At 40.5% G+C, this 19,757-nt stretch overlaps 1 protein-coding gene across 3 annotated transcripts in view; it reads left to right on the top strand.

Annotated features, from left to right (window-relative positions):
- Positions 1–18,967, top strand: part of SHC4 (SHC adaptor protein 4) — a 31,635-nt gene extending 12,668 nt beyond the window's left edge. Inside the window, exons 3-12 of one of the 3 annotated variants that reach the window (XM_005142514.4) lie at positions 2,439–2,502; positions 3,373–3,492; positions 5,119–5,172; positions 8,392–8,443; positions 9,710–9,836; positions 12,262–12,439; positions 13,810–13,870; positions 15,254–15,433; positions 16,754–17,007; positions 17,737–18,967. In XM_005142514.4, coding sequence (XP_005142571.2) covers positions 2,439–2,502; positions 3,373–3,492; positions 5,119–5,172; positions 8,392–8,443; positions 9,710–9,836; positions 12,262–12,439; positions 13,810–13,870; positions 15,254–15,433; positions 16,754–17,007; positions 17,737–17,892 — 1,246 coding nt within the window. In that variant the 3' untranslated portion in view covers positions 17,893–18,967. Of the gene's footprint in view, positions 1–2,438; positions 2,503–3,372; positions 3,493–5,118; positions 5,173–8,391; positions 8,444–9,709; positions 9,837–12,261; positions 12,440–13,809; positions 13,871–15,253; positions 15,434–16,702; positions 17,008–17,736 lie in introns of those variants that run through there. The other 2 variants (XM_031043229.2, XM_031043230.2) reach the window with 2 other exon arrangements.
- The last annotated feature ends 790 nt before the right edge of the window (positions 18,968–19,757 follow it).

Below are 19,757 nucleotides of genomic sequence, written 5' to 3' on the forward strand. Positions count from 1 at the left end.
CTGCCCCGTGGAAATGACTGAAGGTCAGGGGCATTCAGTTGTAGCAGCAAGGTGTTACCAAACTGCTGCTTTTAACACCTTTAAAGTAAGGTTTGTTAGATTACCTGGAAAACCAGGCAGAGGTACGCTGCAAGAAATGTCTGTGAGAAGGTGATTTCCCCTACCAAAAAGTAGAAATGATTTGCCTACTTTTTGGATTCTGTTTGGAGGACAAGTGCTTCAGAGTGTGGTGAAGTGGGCAGTCACTGGCTTGTACAAGAATAGGCTCTGATGCTGGCAACTTTGCCTACAACTCCTTATTCTACATGGGCTGCCTGAAGTGAGAATTCATTTGACACCAAAACAGATGACTTCCCTGGTTTTCCAATTTATTCTGTATCTGGTTTTCTTTCTAGGTAGAGCTAGACTTATAGGCTCCAAGTAGCCTTAATGTCTTGGCTCTGATTTTAATTTCCTTTAATATTGAATGAGAAGATGAGCTCTCATTTTCCAAGCTGATTGTTGAAATCTGCAAGATCATCCTCAGGATGCCTTTCCCTTATTTATTTCTTTTTTATTTTGAGTTTTGGCCTTTCTGCTGGTAACAGCTAAATTAAACAGGAGCTAAACAATAAGGATATCAGGAATTCACTTCAAAACTGTGTTTTCAGCTATGTAGGGGGAATTGTTTAAAAGGCTGAAGAAAGGCAATGTTTAAAAGGCTGTTTCTGACCCACCTTGGGTAGATCACCATAAGACTCCTCCTCTTCCCTGCTTTTTCACTCAGAACATTTTAATTACATTTGTATTATTTTACCATGGGTGAGGTCTCCATTCATTTGACAGTCTCCAGGCTGACTTTCTGAGGATGTTCTATGGAAGGAAGAATTGATGTAGCATCACTGTCTTCAGTGCTTTAAGCACATAGTCCATCAGAATAGTAATGTCCGTAGGGTGCTGAGCAGGAAGCAGCAGCGATGCTGCGGTTCACTGGCACTGTGCTGGCTTTACCTGCTGTCTAATCTGCTCCCTGGGCACGATGCAGGGTCCTGGGCAAACCATGCTCCTTGTTGGGGCACCTGTGCTTCATTGGACATACTTGCCTGGAGCATCCTGCCACTGTGCAGTCTCCTGATATTTTTCAACCCTTCTGAACCAAACCTCCTCAGGAAATGAAGCCCAGTGGGCATGTTCCCCCATGCACTGATCTGAAAATAGACAAACTTTCCTAACAAGTTTGTTTCTTTATTAGCTGTTTGGATAATAATCCAATAGCTTAAACAAATTAATCCCCTTCCCCTTAAGAACGAAACAAGATCCCAGCCCTTGAAAGCCCAAGTTCTAATTCAGCCATGAGAGAAAGGCTGAGGCTACAGCCTCAAAATGGAATCACCCAGCAAGGGAACCTTGGGGTGACAAGGTGATGGTGGTGCAGCAGAGGGCCATGGCAGAGGGAGAGATCCCACAGGAGCTGTGGCTCAGATGGAGATGTCCAGGCAAGGTTAAGGAAATGTGCTAAGCACATCCCAGCCTGTAAGCACCATTTTTCCACTGACTTCAAAACAATAAGTATCAGTCAGAGAAAGCCTGTGATTGCCAGCAAAAGGTGTTTTTGCAGCTGTTGTGCTAACCTCGATCAGAGCAGTTGAGTGCTCTACTGTATGTCCAAACCAGTCACCTGCATGAGAATGTATCTGAATTTTCTTTGTTCAAGCATGGAAAATAGATGCAGTGGGCCACTGTAGTGTACCAAGTGTGATTTAGCTGTCTTTGATATAGACCAATAACCACCGAGTGCTTTATGCCTTCCCTTTCTGCTTCCCTAACTGAGAGGCGCCTATAGAGAATAGTGGGTGGCTTGCAAGAACATCTGGTTTGGAAAATACCTGCCAGAGATAGAAAGATATGAACCGATACTGCAGACTTGAAGAACTGCAGAAGCTCAATTGCACTGCCTTTTTTTCCCCCACTTTTTTTCTCTTTAGGAAAGAGGAACCCCAAGCACCAGAAAGGCAATCAGGACACGCAGCTGAGCACACTCAGCCTGCCCTGGCTGCTCTAAATAAAAAGGATTAAAGGAGGGGATCCTCCCTGCTAAGCAAGAGACCTATCAATTGTACTGAGAAAAAGGATTTGCAGGCATTAGGTTGTTTGAGTTTCTTGTGCTTAGTTAACAGGTTTTTTAAAGAACAAATTGTCACTAGGTGAAACTGATGTGTTTTGTGAAGAAAAAGAATCAACCCAAACCAGGCTGCTGAATCACTGTGTCTTGTTAAATAGGTTGTTTTTTCTTTAACAGTGGGAGGAAAGAGAAAGAAAAACAGCTGTGAAAGACCTTCCAGAAGATTAAAGTGTTTATTAAGTGGGACAATAACAATAAATTGCAGAGTTGCTGGCCCTGTTACAGATGATGCATGTGAAATGATCCCAGAGTTTGTGCTATGTTTTTCTGTTTGCAGGGAAGCAATAAGCCGGCTGTGTGAAGCTGTGTCAGGTACAAATGGAGCTATAAAAAAGCGGAAGGTAAACACTTTTAACTGAACAATTAATTTTCTGTATCTGGTTTTGATAAGTTGGATACCTGATTCCCTAACAGGCTTCAGTCCATGCTGGATTAGTGCACATTGATCCATCTGAACTCAGTATAACATAAAAGCATTTGCAGCAGGGTGTTCAGCCTGTTTGGTTTGGGGCTGAGGACACGTCCTACCCTATTTTCTTCAGGATTGATGCTTTACCCAGAGTTCCTGCTCCTACCAGCCTATGCAGCACTCAGTGCTTTACAGGTTTCTGTCTGGTAAAATGTCAGAGGGTTTGCTTAGCAAAAGGGAGCTCATTCACTGGAGGATTGCCTGATTGCTATTTATATACATAAAAAATTAAACATGACTGAAATGGCAGTGTTTAATGGGCAGATCACTTGTTAAGTAACTGGGATGTAATGAGGGCCAACGTCAGTGGCTGCTGTTGGGTCATGTCCAGTGAAACTTATTGATCCCCTTCTGTCACTGTGGGGCCCGGGAGGAATGAACTTGCTGAAAAATGAATCCATGAGAGATGTTCTTGATTTCCTCAGAAACGCTTTAAGCCCAGGAAATGGAGCAGAGTTCAGCAGGACAATTACACATTCTGATTTACTGAGCCAGCTATAACATTTGTCTCACTGGGATTTTGTTTAAAAACTATTTTCCCCATTATTGACATAAACCCATGCTTACAAGTATTGTAGTCAAAGCTGATATTTGTTAGAAAATCTATTTGCATTTGATCAAGCTGTTATCCTTGCTCCACTGAATTTCTCAACAAGATATCATAAAAACTACTGGATTTTGACATGTTTCTGCCCCTGACAGACTCGGCTGACAGCCTCTTTCTTTTTTTCTTTATTTATAGCCTCCAGTGAAGTTTCTATCTTCTGTACTTGGCAAAAGTAACCTTCAGTTTTCTGGTGTGAATATAAAGCTGACCATTTCAACAAGCAGCCTCACTTTGATTAATGTTGACACGCAGCAGGTAGGATACATATAAATCAGTGTCCTTTTTTCCATGCTCCTGTATTCTCCTCCTTTCATAGCATCTGAAGAAAAGGCTGGGTGCTTTGAAGGGAAAGCATTATCCTTTAATTGTCTTGTGCTAGTAAAACTGAATTACATGATGCCTTTGAATTTAAAAATGAGAGCACTGTGGAGGAGTTGGACATGCAGCACATGCCCTTTCTGTTTATGATGGTGTCTTCCATAGGGAGGGATCTTTAAGCACTTGGCAAACTGTTTCTCTGCCTGTATGGTGCCTAATAAAAAAGTGCTAGTCCTGACAAGTTTCTGAAAAGCCCTAGAGAAAAAAAAATTTATATAAATAATGAGTCAGAGCTTGGCTTTGGTGTCATTCAAAGCTGTTTTAAAGCTGGGTCATATATGTGCATAGGCAGTTATACTAAGCAAAGTCTCTGGGCTCCATAGAGATGTGTTCCTGAGAGCCTGGATCTGCCCTGCAACTGGGGTGTGCTCCCTTCTTGGCAGGTGAGCTGAGGAGCTTTGTCCTGCCCACGTAATTCCTCTGTCAGCTGTTGGCTTCAGCTTCCAGCACAATATTGCCCCAGGCCAGCAGGGTTTTCAGTCCAAGTTGGAGCAGGGGACCATCAGGGAGGTAGTTTTGGATCCCTGGCCCTGAGGAATCACTGCACTGAGCTCATGCCATGCTGAAATTGTAGTGGGGGTTTGCCTGCAGCACAGAGATGCCTTGGACCCCTGTGCTAAAAGGGGTAAGTTTATTGCACCAGGTTTCCCTTCCTTTCAGGTACAGCAGCAAAGGGCTTCCCCACAGCAGTTGAAACTGGGGTTGGAAGCTAAAGTACAGACCTTTTAACCTGTTTCCGCTTGTAACAGGGCTTAAAGCTGGCTGGACAGAAGTCCTTCCAAACACTGATGTGTCGGGTCACCACACACATGGACATGCAAGACACTGTCTTGAAATTCTTTCTTTCATTAAGAGACCTTTGCAAATGGAAAATCCTGTTTATTCTATTCTTGTGCTGGCACCACATTTCATTGTGATGACATCTGCATAATCTATTGCACTTGATTTTATACTAAAGAACAGTTTGTCTCCAGAGATGAAATAGTGTTTGAAACCAAGAAAAGTTGACGCTTGCATTGGCTAATGAAATTTCAATCAGATAACAGTTTGGTGCTAATGTTGAGAGAGAATATGATCAGAGTATCCATGGGGTCTGGCTGTAAAAACACCACCATTACATTTAAATACCAAGCATTTAAATAAAATTGTTGGTAATTTTTAAATTAATTAATATCTGAAGACTTTGTAAATGCATCCAGTGTCTCCAGTAATTTCCTTTTCAAGGTCTCATTGAGCTGTGTACAGACCAGGTTAGAAGTTGGTTGAATTAATTCTAAAAACCCTTTAAGGAAGATTCCTCAGGGATCTAGATATTACTAAGCATGAATGGGTAGTCTCAAAAATATTCCTATTTTTATCTCCTTCCTTCACAAATGATATATGCATGTATTAATGGATTGGGTTGTCATAAACGTAATTGCCTGCTCTATGAAGATATATGCTCTGCTGTTTGCTAAGTGTGTGGCACATGAGCATGTTTAACTAGTTTGTCATGCTTTTCAGATTATTGCCAACCATCACATGCAGTCCATCTCATTTGCTTCTGGAGGTGACCCAGTAAGTATTGATTTAAAAGATATACTTCTGCAGGTATAATGAAATTATTATGAGACTAAAAGTACCTGCAGATACTTTGCTTCATCACTTCCTATTCACAAGCACTAACAGAGTACACTGCTCTTCTGGATCATGACCAGTAATACAAGAAAACTGAGGAAATGAGACTGGAAAGGAGACATGGAATAGAGACTTAGTGGGTCTTTGATAGATTCATAGTTAATTTTCCTGTTGCCAGTCAGTGAGCCTCTGTTCATTCAAAAGCCCTCAGACTTGGGGATCTAGAAATAAGAATACATGAATATAAGAAATGCATCAGTTTGGTGGTCCCTATAATCCACTACCTGCCACAAAAGCAGTCAGCACTGGTAACTCTAAATTTTTAGATGAATTTTGAGTCAAACACCTCCTGTGAGACAGATGGGACATAACCTCCTTCCTCCTGCAGATGTGTTTTTCTCCTACTCATGAAGTCATTAATGTTTTCAAGCAAGAGGTTTTCTATTCTCTTCCAAACTCTTTATTGCAATGATTGTAAGCAGGGAATTTGTCATCCATAAACATGCCCTATTCCCTCTTCAAATCTAAGCAAGCTCAGCCTTGCCAGCATTCTGTGTTTCACACTCCATGTGGTATGAGAACATTATTTCTTTAATCAGTTTTGAATTTTCTGCCCTTCAATTTTGCTAAATGTCCCCCTGTTGTTGCATTATGGAACAGGGAAAAGAGGAGGCTCTGGGTCATGCTCTTGGTAACACTGGGGCAGAAGCCAGATCCAGCTTTGGCTGGAAAATGACAGATTTGTCCCTTTGAATTTAGGAGCAGGCAAGGGAAAATAGCTGGGAACTGGCCCTATGTGGCTGATGGATCTCTAGAGGGCCATGTGGGTGATGAAAGGAGCCCAGCTGCTCTGCTCTGCTCAGAATGATGCTGCTCAAGCTGCCTGAGAACTGGAGCTCTCTGGAGCTGTGCTGGGAGGTGTGGGGAGGGAGCACATGTGCAGGCTCTGTGCTGTCAGTCCTGTACCCAGAAAGGAGGCACAGCACAGGCTTGATGTTGAAGTGCTACATCCTTAAAGATTACTTTTAAAGCTTGAGGCATTTTGAAAGTCCAAGAAGTTCAAATTTCACCCTTAGATGCCTGTGCTGTCCTAATACATCACACTGTACAATACAGTCCTTGGGCTTTGCAGATCCTTCCTGATGTGGATTTCCAGATAGCTCCAAGTGCTGGCACACTGTTATGCTGAGCATCACAGTGCTTCATTTCCAAATTTCAGTTCTCTTGATAATTAAACAATTTAAATATGTCCTTAAGATGACTTGGTTTTGAAGTACGTACCCTGTCCTAGATTCTGGCTGTCTAGTTTGTCTTTATGTAACATTTCCAGCTTGGAAAATTCAGGGATGTGTTTTCAGACCTTTGCTCAGCAGGTTGGATGACTAATTCACAGGGCTTGTTTATCTTTTTTAGAAGTTTTTATATTGTTATCCTGCATTGGTTCTCTTTAGTGATTCTGTCAGATCTCAAAGGCTATGCAGGGCTGGGTTTCATCAGTGCTTAATGGCAGGACAACCAAAAAGTGAGCTTGCACATGGATGTGCTGCAGGACATGGACTTGGTGGTGTAGTTTGTGATACTTTTCTTCCAGGGAGAATATATAATAAAATGGAGGTCTAGCTCAGCAGTGGTAATTATAAATCTAGTGGCCCTTCATGTAAGGGGCAATTTTGGTGGCTTGTTCAGGTAATTTTCCTAAGATTCTCTTTACATTTAAAATGGGAGATAATTTCCACAGGGCATGTCTCTCCAGCTGCCCTGTGTTCAGGGTCTAAGCACAGTTCAGTGTTGCTCTACACTGTTAAGAAGTAACACTATTCTGCCCAAGAATAAAGCCTATTCTGGCTTTATTTTAAAGCCTAGTCATCCATGCATGTACATAAATGTTGCAAAGATAAAAAAATAGCAGATACTGCTCCAGTTACTTTGGTTTCTAGTAGCTCTCTAGGTCTAATTAATTTTGAAATTGCATCCTGTAATATTTATAAACTTTAAGAAAAACCTGAAAGGAAAAGAAGGGAAATTGAGTTCATTAAGCACATAAGAACTATTTAGTTTTAACGATATTAACTTTGGAGATTTTAAAAGAATTATCTAGGACAAGTTCTGCTGGCCCTAAGACCTGCCTCTCGTGTCATTCATTGTGAATTATTAAATGATTGTTCCTGTGCATATTGCAAATGGGGGCCTTGTTTCCTGCCAGCTGATTGCATCTTCCCTCAAGAGAGCCATGCCTTTAAACTGTGAACTGCATTTTCCTCATCCTGCCTTAAGTATCCAAAATAACAAAATGCATCTTTAAAAATTAAAAGCATGTTATTCATTACCTCGCCATTTTTACTATAACACTGAATTATCAACCAACTCCTTGCTATTGCAGTATGACTAGAAATGTTAATTTTTCTATTCCAGTTCCCTTTTCAGTTTGACAGGAAAAAATGAGGATTATTTCAATGTTGGCTGGAAAGAGAATGTGAAACAGACAACTGATTATACTGAGGTTGTCTGATCTCAGCGGCAGCCACCTTGAGATCCAGAGTAATTTAACCTGATTGTAGTCAGTCTAAAATCAGTCAGCAGGAACTGAGATCAGGTACCTACTGTATTCTGCAGTATTTTAAAGAGCATCTTTTCTCTAAGATGCCTTGAAAACTCAGACTTCATTCTAAAAATCAGGACTATTCTAACTTGTCCTTTGCAGTGTTTTAACACTGTTTATCTTCCACTGATATTGATAAGGACTAAAAACTAAAAGCTGTGACTGGCAGCCCTAATGCATTACACAGGAGAAGCTTGGAGCTCTGTGCGAGCAGCAGAAGAGAGCAGCATTGCCTGCTGATGAGGCACCAGTTGTGTTTCTACTCCTTTTGCAGAGTTCGGAATTGAATACACTGTTTATTGAAGACCCAAAAAATGCCAGATGGTCTAATGCATCTATTTCAAGCAAAAGATTCCAGGTCAATTACTGTGTCCATAGCTACTGGTGTGTCACTGATCTTTCCCTTAGCCTACTTTGCTAGTACCTCCAGTTGTTTACCCTGAAAGAAGCATGCTTTTTAAAGCTAAGAGTATTTTTGTTTATGCTCAGTTGCTTTGCTGTGTTTGTAGGGTTGTTCATAATGACAATTTTAAAGACATTTGTTGTCTTCTTTCCTAAAGGATACAACAGACTACGTTGCATATGTAGCAAAAGATCCTGTTAATCAGAGAGGTATGGAGACAATTATCAGATTGTTATACATGTTTATATGAATGCTTTACCTGTACCAAGGAATTGTTTGAATTTTAAAATAAGAAAGCTACCGAACAGTTCAATGTTCTGTATAACTTCTGACTTCCCTGTATGGATATGGGTGATGGTATGCAGGCTGTGGCTTTAAATGCCATATTCTTTGTGCATCTAAGTGAGAATCTGCATGTCAGCTGTTCTAGCTGCTGACTCCATGCAGGGGTAGGAACTCTCCCAAACTGGCTTTGACTGGCAGAGCCTGGCAAGTTGCTCTGGGGCAACTTCCAGATGTGTGAAGTGAGCCTCCTCATCTAACCCAGGCTTCTAGGTACATTGCTGGAAGGCAGAGTGGGGTATACACTCAGCTATACTGGAGCTTCTCCCCTCTGGAGGCTAACCCTGGGGATAAAATCCCTTTCCTTCACTCTTATTATTTGCCTACAGTACAAGAAAAACTGGCCTTTGGCTGCTTTCATGCCAAACAGTTCTCAGAACAACACTGCCAATAGCTATGAAGTTGGTAGCTGCACTTCACAGGAGACCCCACTGTCTGAGTGGATGGCTCAGAAGATCAGGATGTTTTCTGGAGAAGCTGGGCCTTACAGTCTGCTCTACCACCTCTCTGTACCTCCATCACTGCCATTTTGAAACACCTGGGGCACTCTGTGAGGTCACCAGTATTGATTGATGCTGGGATGTGTAGAACTCGTGTACTGCAGGCAGGGCTGGCAGCTGGCCCAGCACCATCCCAAGTGCTGTCTCATGGTGGCTCAGCAGAGGGGAGAGCCCACCCTGGGCACAGGGCACTTGCTACTAGAGTGAGTTTCCTGAGGTGGTGTGTGAGAACAAGGACTGATGGAAAGAGCATGGTCTTGCCCTAAGGGAGCCCTGCCCCAGGCTGCCAGAGCCACCCATACTTGTGTTTTCCTGTTGTTTCACATGAAAACTGCACACTGGCAGGGCTGCTTCTCTCCCTTGCTTCTGCTTACTGTCAGGCAGGGAGAGAAAATCAAATACAGCAGCATTCCATGCAAGAAGCATAAATGGAGAGTTTCTTTTATTGAAATATAAGTTAATACTATGATAAAAGAATGCTTAGAGCAGTTTCCTTATCAAAAATCTCAGTCTGTATAATGTATAAGCTATCTAGTTGTGTAATTTCATGCCTAGCTTTTCTGTTGTAAGCAAAATAGCTTATGTCTCTCTTTTCTGGTATAAAGTGTATTTACTTAATGTATCTCACTGCAGCATGTCACATACTGGAATGTCCCAATGGAACGGCGCAGGAGGTGATAAACACCATAGGGCAGGCTTTTGAGCTCCGGTTCAGACAGTACCTGAAGAACCCTTCTAGCCTGGTTACGTCTAATGAAAGGTCAGCACATTCTCAGTCACTTAACTGGGAGTTTCATTCTCTTTAGTACTTTCCAGGAAAACAATATACTCCAAAAAGTGATCCATTAGTAAGATGTTTTAGATCTGCTTTCTGGGCATATGTTAATTGTAATATGTGCTGTATGTACACACTATAATAGACTAAAATTAGCTTATTCCAGTAAACTCCGCTGATGTCTGTGACAGCTGTAGAGGTGCATAACAGAATTTAGCTCTATTGTACCTTAGCTAAAACAACCCTCTCTTAAGTCATGCAAGTAAGCTGAACAAATGTTCAAGTTACTCTTCCCAAGTAAGTTCAGCGCAAACACATGCAGAGCTCAGTCCTGATCCATGCCAAGTTTATACATGCTGTATTTCTGGAAAGTGTGTGGTGGTGGAAAAAAGCCATTGTAATTCACCTTTCTGCTATTCTGCTCATGTCCTGGCAGCGGCCTCTGATTCCACCAGGTGTGACTTACATCAGCCTCATGTACTGAAATAAACACAGACACTGCTTAGCACTTCAATGTATGAAGCCGTGTTCTCTGCACATTGCTCAAAATATAGTGCCTAGATTAATTTCAGGTGCACAATTCCCTATTTCACTTACCCTTTTTCCATTGCACTAGGGATGCAGTTCTTGCTCTAATTTATAGCTCTCCTCACACATTAGACATGCCTATTTTTCTCTGTCTTGTCTTTACTGTAACACCAAATTTGATTGCTTGCCACCTCCTACAAGTAGGTAAAGCCATAATACTGCTTAACTGCATCCTGAGCACCTGGAGTCACTGTGCAGGCGGTGTCCCTGGTACAGTAATGCAAGACAGCAGAATTGGTTTTATTGCATAACAGCAGCCCCAGCTCCAGTTTATATTTCATTCTACAGAGTGGTTCTTGCCATTCCACTGCTAATACTGGTCTGTGTTCCTTGGGGACAATAACCAGAGGAAAAGCCTTTCCTATGAAACTGTGCTAGGTTATGCCACAAGTACATCAGAGTAAGAAGAAATGGAACAGGGTAATTAGATTCCCTCCTTGAGCCTGACCTGCAGCCAGCCTTGGAGAATGGTCCTCAGGCAGAGAAGTTGAATATTGCTGTGTGAATGAGTCACTCCCTTCCAAACTACTGTGAATCACATAATCAAATACTTGCACTGCATATCACATAATCAACTACTTGAACTTTATCTCTTTCCTGCTTGAGGCCTTTTATCCAATTATATTCTGAATTAAGATTTTAGATGAATTTTTTATTTCGGGACCGGAGACAGTACAGGAAGCACCTAGTTGTTTTGCAGTGTATCAGCTGTACGTTTAAACTATCATCGTTCTGGTTTAGCTCAAGAAAAACATTGGGTGCTCTCCTTCATGTTTTCTTCCAGCTGAAACAGAACAGTTATATTGCTTATAGTTATTAAAATCAGGGTATATTCAGGAAAGCTACTTTTTTTTTCTGGTAGCAATATTTGATTTTTTTAAAACAGTTGCAGTCTTTTCTAACTAAATGCTATGAGGTTTTCATTTTTTCTTGTAAGTGTTGCCTTCCTCCCCTTCCCCCCTCATTCTCTGGATTTATACAGTTGAGAAAAGAAGCCAGAGGAATTAGTTTTATGGTCTACATTTTGGACACCTTAATGAATGATGTGTTGGTGCTCTTCTCTTAAAGTTTCAGTAGGTGGCTCTTATATTTTCGAGTCAAAGAAAAGGGATTTGGACTGCCTGTTGCTAAGAAAATGAGTGTACCTCCCTGCATCTCAAACTCTAGCGACTATGCTGGAGTAGGTCCAGAGAAGGCCAACGGAGCTGGTGAAAGGCCTGGAGCACAAATCTGATGAGGAATGGCTGAGGGAACTGGGCATGTTGAGTGTGGAGAAAAGAAAGCTCAGCGGGGACCTTACCATTCTCTGCAACTGCCTGAAAGGAGGATGGGGAGAGCAGGTGGCTGGCCTCTTCTCCCAGGTAACAAGTGATAGAACAAGAGGAAATGGCTTCAAGCTGCACCAGAGAATGTTTAGATTAGATATTAGGAAAAATTTCTTCAGCAAGAAGGTGCTCAGGCATTGGAACAGGCTGCCCAGGGCAGTGGTGGAATCACTGTCCCTGGAAGTGTTCAAAAACTGTAGACAAAGTCCTTAGTGACACGGTTTAGTGGTGGACTTGGCAGTCCTGTGGTAAAGGTTGGACTTGATGATCTTAATGGTCTTTTCCAACCTGGTTGATTTTATGATTACATTTTTAATTCAGGAAGAAGTAATTGGAAAAATAAAGCTCTGAAAGTTCAGGCCCAAAGCCCTTTACAGCCTGCATACGGCTAATGTGTCTATTGTGCGATGTGCAAACATTGAGGACATTTGTCTACACTAGAAAGCAGTTGATTACATCAGTCACCTTCCTCTTCCCCTCCCCCCATATTTTTTCAGCGAGGCAGCAAATGCTAATGGATCAGCTGGGAATTCACAGGAGAGGGAGGATCATGAATATTACAACGAAATTCCTGGGAAAGAGCCTCCCACCGGTGGAGTATTAGACATGCGAATGAAAGTGCAAATGGACCAAAGGGCTAACTCTTTTATACAGTGCAAAAAGCAGTATTGCTTGGTAAGTACATCATCTTCTGGGATAACGGTTCACTGCCTGTTATGGGAATGAATAATAAAGTATTACTGTGGTGTAAAGCATGGCATTAACATCAGAACCAGGTCCTGATTATCCTGGGAAAAGGTTTTTTAGGCTAGATTTAATGATGCTTAGTACATAATTGAATCCCAAAGCACTTTCTGAATATTAACTCGTTTGTCCTTAGAGTACTTTTAGGAGACCAAGTAATATTCCCTTGTTCTCTTGTTAGCTGTGAGAAGAAAATAGATACAGATTAAAATGGCATGTGTGAGAGAACATCTGCAATATCTGGGATCTCCTGGGTCCTAATTCTGAGATCTGCTAAATATTTCACCCTGTCCATTATGCTCTACAACCTATACATACAGCATTAACTGATTGCAATGTATATACAACATTAATTACCCTTGGAGTATTTCAAGAGGCTCTGTTAAATCAGCCACAGCAGCAAAAGATGCATATATCTGTAGCTCTTTACTGGAATAGTGGGGAATAAAACCCAAGAAATCAGGGAGTAAAACCAGCTGAGTTCACACTGACTGTACAAAGTCTGCTCTGTGAGTTCTTGGGAACACCAGCATTTCCCCACTCAGGGAAGGAGGCACTGCTGCTTTGCTCTAGAGGGAGTGCACTCAGATGCACCCACTGGAATCCTGTTGGTGCTGTCTAAAAATTTGCTGCTCCCAAGTGTTATCTGTGTCTGGCAACAACTGCTCCTGGGTTCCCAGGTGTTCCGGTGCTACTGCTTCATCAACTTACTGCTTTGTTGACCTCAACCATATGACACATCTTGGCTGTGGGCCTGGTGGTCTCCAACTCCCCAACAGTGCCCAGACATCCTTAAAGATGATGATACCCTGAGTTTGCATGTGAAGCTTGCCAGTCATTGCAGGAGGTCACCCTGCAAATATCCGTTTTTCACAAGGTGTTCTTTTTTTGTTTTTCCTCTCAGTTCTGATGACTGTTTAATGCTGCACGAACAACTTGGTGACCATTTCGCTTTCAATTCACTGCTTGTACTTATTTCTCCTTGGTTTTATTGCAAGAAACATTTATAAGAAAACGTGAACTGTATTACCTAGGTGTTATACTGTATATACTAAATCTTAGATATAAAACTAGGCAGTTAACAGTTTTATATCACAGAGGCAGTTAACCTCTGTAAGGTTGGAGTATGTCCAGACATGATGCCCTGTAGAAAGAAGTATATCAGTATGAAATATTATTTGAGGAGATAGGAAGATACATTTAGTTGCCTGTACCCCCATTAACAGGTGGATGAATGTTTTAAGTTATCTGAGGTTTCAAAGGGATTACTTTATGTGACTGTTTTTATAATTTTCCTACAGACATGCAGCCCAACATTCATCAATATATATGAAAATTGTCCAGAAGAAAACAAAACTGTAGGTATGTACTATCTTTTCATTCTCGTGCATATGCAGAATTAACCAAGGCAGATTGCCTGCAAGAGCTGCCCCTTGGCTTTTGATACAATGAAGAAAAGTGTTCTACTTAGTGGGCTATTTCTAGTTCCTTAGATGAAGGGTAGACAAAAAAAGCCTTACAGCTTCTCTAAAGGCCTCTATCTTCATGTCTGCTGGCAGACTTACTTGGTTTACTTGTCATGGTACTGTACAGTAGCTCTTTGTTTTTTATTCTTTCATACTCTTTGGTGGTTTATTCCCTTTCATATGCTTTGTAAAAGAAAGATACTTCATTCCTTATCAGCTTCTGAAAATACTCCTTCCCCCTACAAATGTTTGATGAGACCCATATTATCAGCATTGGGTGGTTGCTCCAACGGAGCCCATGCCCTTGGTTCCAGAGTCACTGGCTTCTCAGTGTGACTGGACCCTTCCCCTGCCTTGGGCAGCTTTGTGCCTGAGCTCAGTTTGCCTTTAGCAGTATCTGCTCTCTGGGATTCCAGGAGATCATCTGCCTGCATCTTTTTCTGGACTTCCTTTGCTACAGCTGATGCCCTGAGCACATTTCCTCAGCTCATCTCTTTCACTGCATAATGAGGTCCTTTTTGAATTCCCACCTGCACTGCTCTTAAAGTGATCCATTACACTCTCTGCAGGGGATAGTTCAGTTTCTTGTGTTATTTCTGATTTAAGAAGAGGAGAATCAAATGGATTCTACAAAGACAGGGTGAATAAATAAAAGAATGAATGAATAGATCTATGAATAAAACATTTGCTAGAGCAAAACTATGTGTGCTATTTGGCTAGCTGAAGTGCTATTATTTTCATACCCTGCAGGGGATATTCTGTTAGCCTGTTCCTGGGCTTGGATCCTAACCTGACAGATGTGGCTTTGGCTCTCTAGACAGAGCCACAAAGCACCAACCTCCGCCATCTTCTCTGCTCCACCAGAATTAACAAGGGAGAGAATTGCTCAGCTTCTCAGAAGCTTTTTTTTTGTGGTACAGAGGGGAAGGAAAGGGTTTTACAACAAACAACATATATGGCTTGTGTTTCTATAAAGTCGATGAATTAATTTCTTGTCAGTCAGCAGGGGGTTTACTGCTGACACTGATTGAAGCAGAACTGAATCAGTGTGTAATGTTTTTGAAAACTTCTTTCTAACTCATTTTGGGTAGTGTACCTTGTGCCTTCTAGCCATACGGAAAAACTAGTTCATCTGCCAATTTTCCCTTTCCTTCTGAATTACTTTAGTGGATATACAAGAACAACAACATTCCTATTTCAGCTTTTACAGTTATTTTAAATTGAGTTTAAGAAAAAAGGAAAAAAAAGGAAATCTGTGCATACTATATACTAATTGCAGGTAACTGTGTTGAAAGATCACAGAAGACAAAAAAAGAGGCAACATTATTGAAGCCTGCCTACAAAACAGATCTTTTTGATGATCCATGTTACATCAACACTCAGACCCTGCAGTCTGCAGTCTGTACAGCTCGTGGTACAGCAACAATACAGACCCATGGGAGCCCACTGCGTCAGGCCAGTAGGTCCCATTGCAATACCTATCTTTCCTAAGCTTTGAAAAGAGAGAGTCTTGTTATCTGTGTCTTCTGTAGTTGATTCATGATAATAGTGTTGCACACATAATAATAAGCAAGTCTTTAGGATGATATGAAAGCTTGTGACTGCACCATACCTCAGGGAAGAGGGCTCTGTATGCTCAAGATCTTAACCACTTTAAGGTGGAAGTGGCTTCAGATGCCTTTGCTTCACAGGCAGTAGCACACAGTCAAAGTGGGATCATTATGACCATCTTTTCTCAGTTCTTGGATAAGTGACCTTTGAATCTCATCCAATGATTTCTAAGTCAAACTGTTTGATCAGTAGTATTAAATATATGTCATATTAAGTCTTGATTTACAGACTCAAAGTGGTGGATATCCATTAAATGACTATATAGTTGCTACTGATGGTCCTCATTATTGAAAATACTTAATTTATTTGCTTTGTCTTTTATAGTTTCCCACTGAGTGTTCTGTCAGATTTGGCTCCACACAAGAAAGTGGGCAAAGGACTGAACAGAACTGCACAAAAGGAAATTCGTGACCATTGAGACATTTCCAGCCTGGGGCTGTATTATGCTCTAAAAAGAACTGGTGATATCCTGAGAAGTCTTAGGTTGCACAATTCCATTGAAGAAGTGGTATCCTCTTATTTTCCTTAGAAAAATCCTGCCTGTGAATCATTTGCAGTCTGACTGGCTATATCCCAAACCACCCAGTTTTGTTAGTACATTCAGTAATTGTTCGTTTTTTTCACAGCAGATGCATCATACTGTAATCCTTCCCTTCTGGCTACATTGGCCATGTTGTCTTACATTCCTGCACATAGCTGGAGCCAGTCAAAATGACTCTCCCAGTGATCCATGACAATCTCTTCAGAGCTTGTTAAGGAAGAAAGAAAGAGCTGGATCTTTACAAAAACCCCCAACAATCTAAACAGTGGCTAAACCCCAGCAAAAATCTTGTTTTCACTGGGAAGATTTGACTTTTTAATACAACCAAAGAAATGCAAACCCAAAACAGTAGAGCATCAGACAAATTCCTGTTTCCAATCCCTGTTGCCTAGCGACCCAAAGCTTTCCCATCTAAGGTACAGGAGGAGATGATGTGATAATTTTACCTAATCCACTGGAGGCTTGTGAGCATTCATATGTGCATAACGTTACAGTCTGTAAGGTTGCTTTGAGCAGAGCTTCAAGACTGTTGAATATTTTAAAAGCTAATAAAAATACTGTCTTGCATCTTTTTAGGGTGAAGTTCTAGGTGAAGTGTCCAATACATTCCCTTTCATTTAATTTTAGAGTTACCGGAAGCTGTTCAGCAGAGTGCCACAAGAAACACAGCTGGTCTCTGTGTTCTGCCACAAATAAAGCAGCAGCTAAAGAATGAAGACTGTTACCATGGCAAATTAAATAGGAAAGCAGCAGAGAGCCTCTTAGTCAACGATGGGGATTTTCTGGTGCGAGAGAGCACAACGTCACCTGGTCAGTATGTCCTCAGTGGACTTCAGGGAGGGCAAGCAAAGCATCTGCTCTTGGTGGATCCTGAGGGCAAGGTATGAACATCTCATATGCTGAAATGTCAGGGCTGCTCAGATATTTCAGTCAAAATGAAAGCACGGATTCATTCCAGGAAGTGGAACTGATTGGATTTCATCCAGGTTAATTTAAATTTAGCCAGAGATTTCAGTAGGTTTGAAAGTTAAATTCAAGAATTTACAAGCACCAAAGTAACATGGAAATAGAAGTGAGGTATTAAAAAGTTGTTAGTCCAGGTGATGATAATTAGTGTATATACAGTTAATACATTTCTGAGTTGTTACTATATTGGTAGAAAAATAACCCTAACATTAAATAATTAATTTGATCAGTAATACACTTCTGGATACAGATAAGGGTAGAGCTGGTCATTTCAATTCCACTGGCTTCTGCTCAGGGCTAGAAGAGCACTCTTCAGTGACATTTCTCAGAGGAGATAGTAAATCAGAAAATTAGTCCTCAGTGGGATTTAGGGGAAAATATCTCTCTTTGGGGTGGGGATTTTATTTCATTCCTCTTAGCAGAATCAGCCCAGTTCTACATTCAGTGTCTTTAACTTGGCCCTTTATTTTTCATGTCAGCTAATGGCAGGTCAAAGGATAAGTCTAAATTGCTGTCTACAGCCTAATGATCCCCCTCCAGTGAGTTCAGTGGCTTTAATGCCTTTTGACTTTAATGTGCTAGGTTCTTGTCCAACCAGTTATAAGCACAGTCTAACCACAAATGTATTCTTTTGCTTTCATTAGGTGAGAACCAAAGACCATATATTTGATAGTGTGAGTCATCTTATTCAGTATCACATGGAAAATAACTTGCCAATCATCTCTTCTGGAAGTGAAGTGAGCTTGAAGCAGCCTGTAAGGAAAGAGAATCATGTGGGACACCTGCAGTATCACAAATAATCCCTTGGATCTCACAAATCCCAAGACAATTCATGTTTGAAAACTACCGAGAACTTTCTATTATGAAGACAATTCAAAACCATAGAGACTGCAATTTCTGCTGCTGTTCCAGAAGACCCTTTTGTGTGTGTATGTATGAATATATGTATATGTGTATATCTATGTAGATCTGTAGAGATCAACAGGCATAGTTATATAGATATATATAAGCTTAATGAAATTACACCTTCAGAGTGGGAGCTTCATTTGTGAGAAGGTATTTTAGACATGCACAAATGTCACTTTCAAGGTCATACTGATTCAGTAACTATTTAAAAGCACAATTAAACCTCTACATGCAAATGCTCACTTGAACGAACTGCTGGAACATTAGTATGTGCCTTTTAGCATAGGATTATTGGAAAACAATATTATTTATACTGAATTAGTTTTGGGTGGTTAAACAAACATGTCTACACTGTTAACTATTTGCCAAAACAAGTACAATTTGAATATTACTAAAATGTCATCTGCTTTCGATAAACACTAACAATTTCATTTTGCTTGTAACAGCACTTTACTAGCAAGTAATGTTTGAAATGAGTAGCATTCACAATACAGAAGGGTTGTCTGGTTTCTTAATCATTTTTTATCACTGTCTGACTACTCGAAGATTTGAGATTATGCAACATTTACAAAGTTGAAATTAATATATGTAATATAATTTTGGAATAGAACTTGTTAAAGGACAAGCATGCTAGATCCTAATATTTTTGTCTTGCATATGATTTTACTATTACTACCAATTAATACTGGAGACATCTCTTTTTAAATGTAGCCTAAATATATTTTCATTGATTACATAGTTGTTTACAAACTAGAGAAGTGGAACAAAACTAATGATACATTTTGAAAGAAAACTATTTAAAAGATGTTTGAACTTTGCATGTGCCCTTATCCAATGTTCTTTCCAAAACAAGATACAGTTTCCCCTTTCTTCACATAGAGTCCATTTTGTTCCTAAACATGGTTAAAAAGTCTTTTAAAGGAAACCTATGAATTGTTTTGCCACAATAAATATATATGAACAATCCTGTATTCAGAGTGTACAGTGATTTCTTTGGCCTCCTGCTGAAGAAACAGTGATTTAATAAGTAATAAAAGAAAGGCAGGGGGGATTTGGGGAATGAACTGGTCATCCAGGTTATGGCCTGAGAAAGTTGTCCATTTAAGATACATCATGTCTTCTGGCATGAGCAGAAACATTCTGTCTCCCAGCCTACTGTTTCACTTCCACAAGGCAGACAATGATTGTGGAGTTCAGTAATTGCTGGAAGACTTGGCTATAAAAAACTAATTCTGTTATTTTGCCTGTGTTCACGTTATATGGGACACTATAGTAAGAGCTCTTCCCTCTAGAAGAAAAGAGTGGTCATATACACGTAAAATTATTGAAGACAAAAGCTTCCTTGGAGGGGGAAATATGATGTTAAATGCCACATTTAGAGCTGACTTAAAAAACATTTTTTTTTCTCATCCTAATTTAATAGGCATAGAATATATTTCATTCATTTATAATGACATAATTAAAATACTAAATTGCATATACTGAAGCAATGAGAAGCATTAAAACATTAGTAGTTGATTTCCCTGCTAATAGTCTAGCAATATTGATACCTCAATCCTTCAGACTATAAACTCAAGCTTATGCCAGTTCTATCCTATGCAAGTTTTTCACCTGTGAAGGAGGCCCCAGCAAGATTTTGTGCTTGAGCTTTGTGCCACTGTGAGGATAGGTGGCAAGAAACTACAACTGGAATGTTAAATCCCTGCATAGTATCCTTTCTATTATCACATCTTGCCAAACTTCATAATGTGTTTGACAT

This window comes from Melopsittacus undulatus, chromosome 9 (assembly GCF_012275295.1).
Source record: "Melopsittacus undulatus isolate bMelUnd1 chromosome 9, bMelUnd1.mat.Z, whole genome shotgun sequence".
Lineage (NCBI taxonomy): Eukaryota > Metazoa > Chordata > Aves > Psittaciformes > Psittaculidae > Melopsittacus > Melopsittacus undulatus.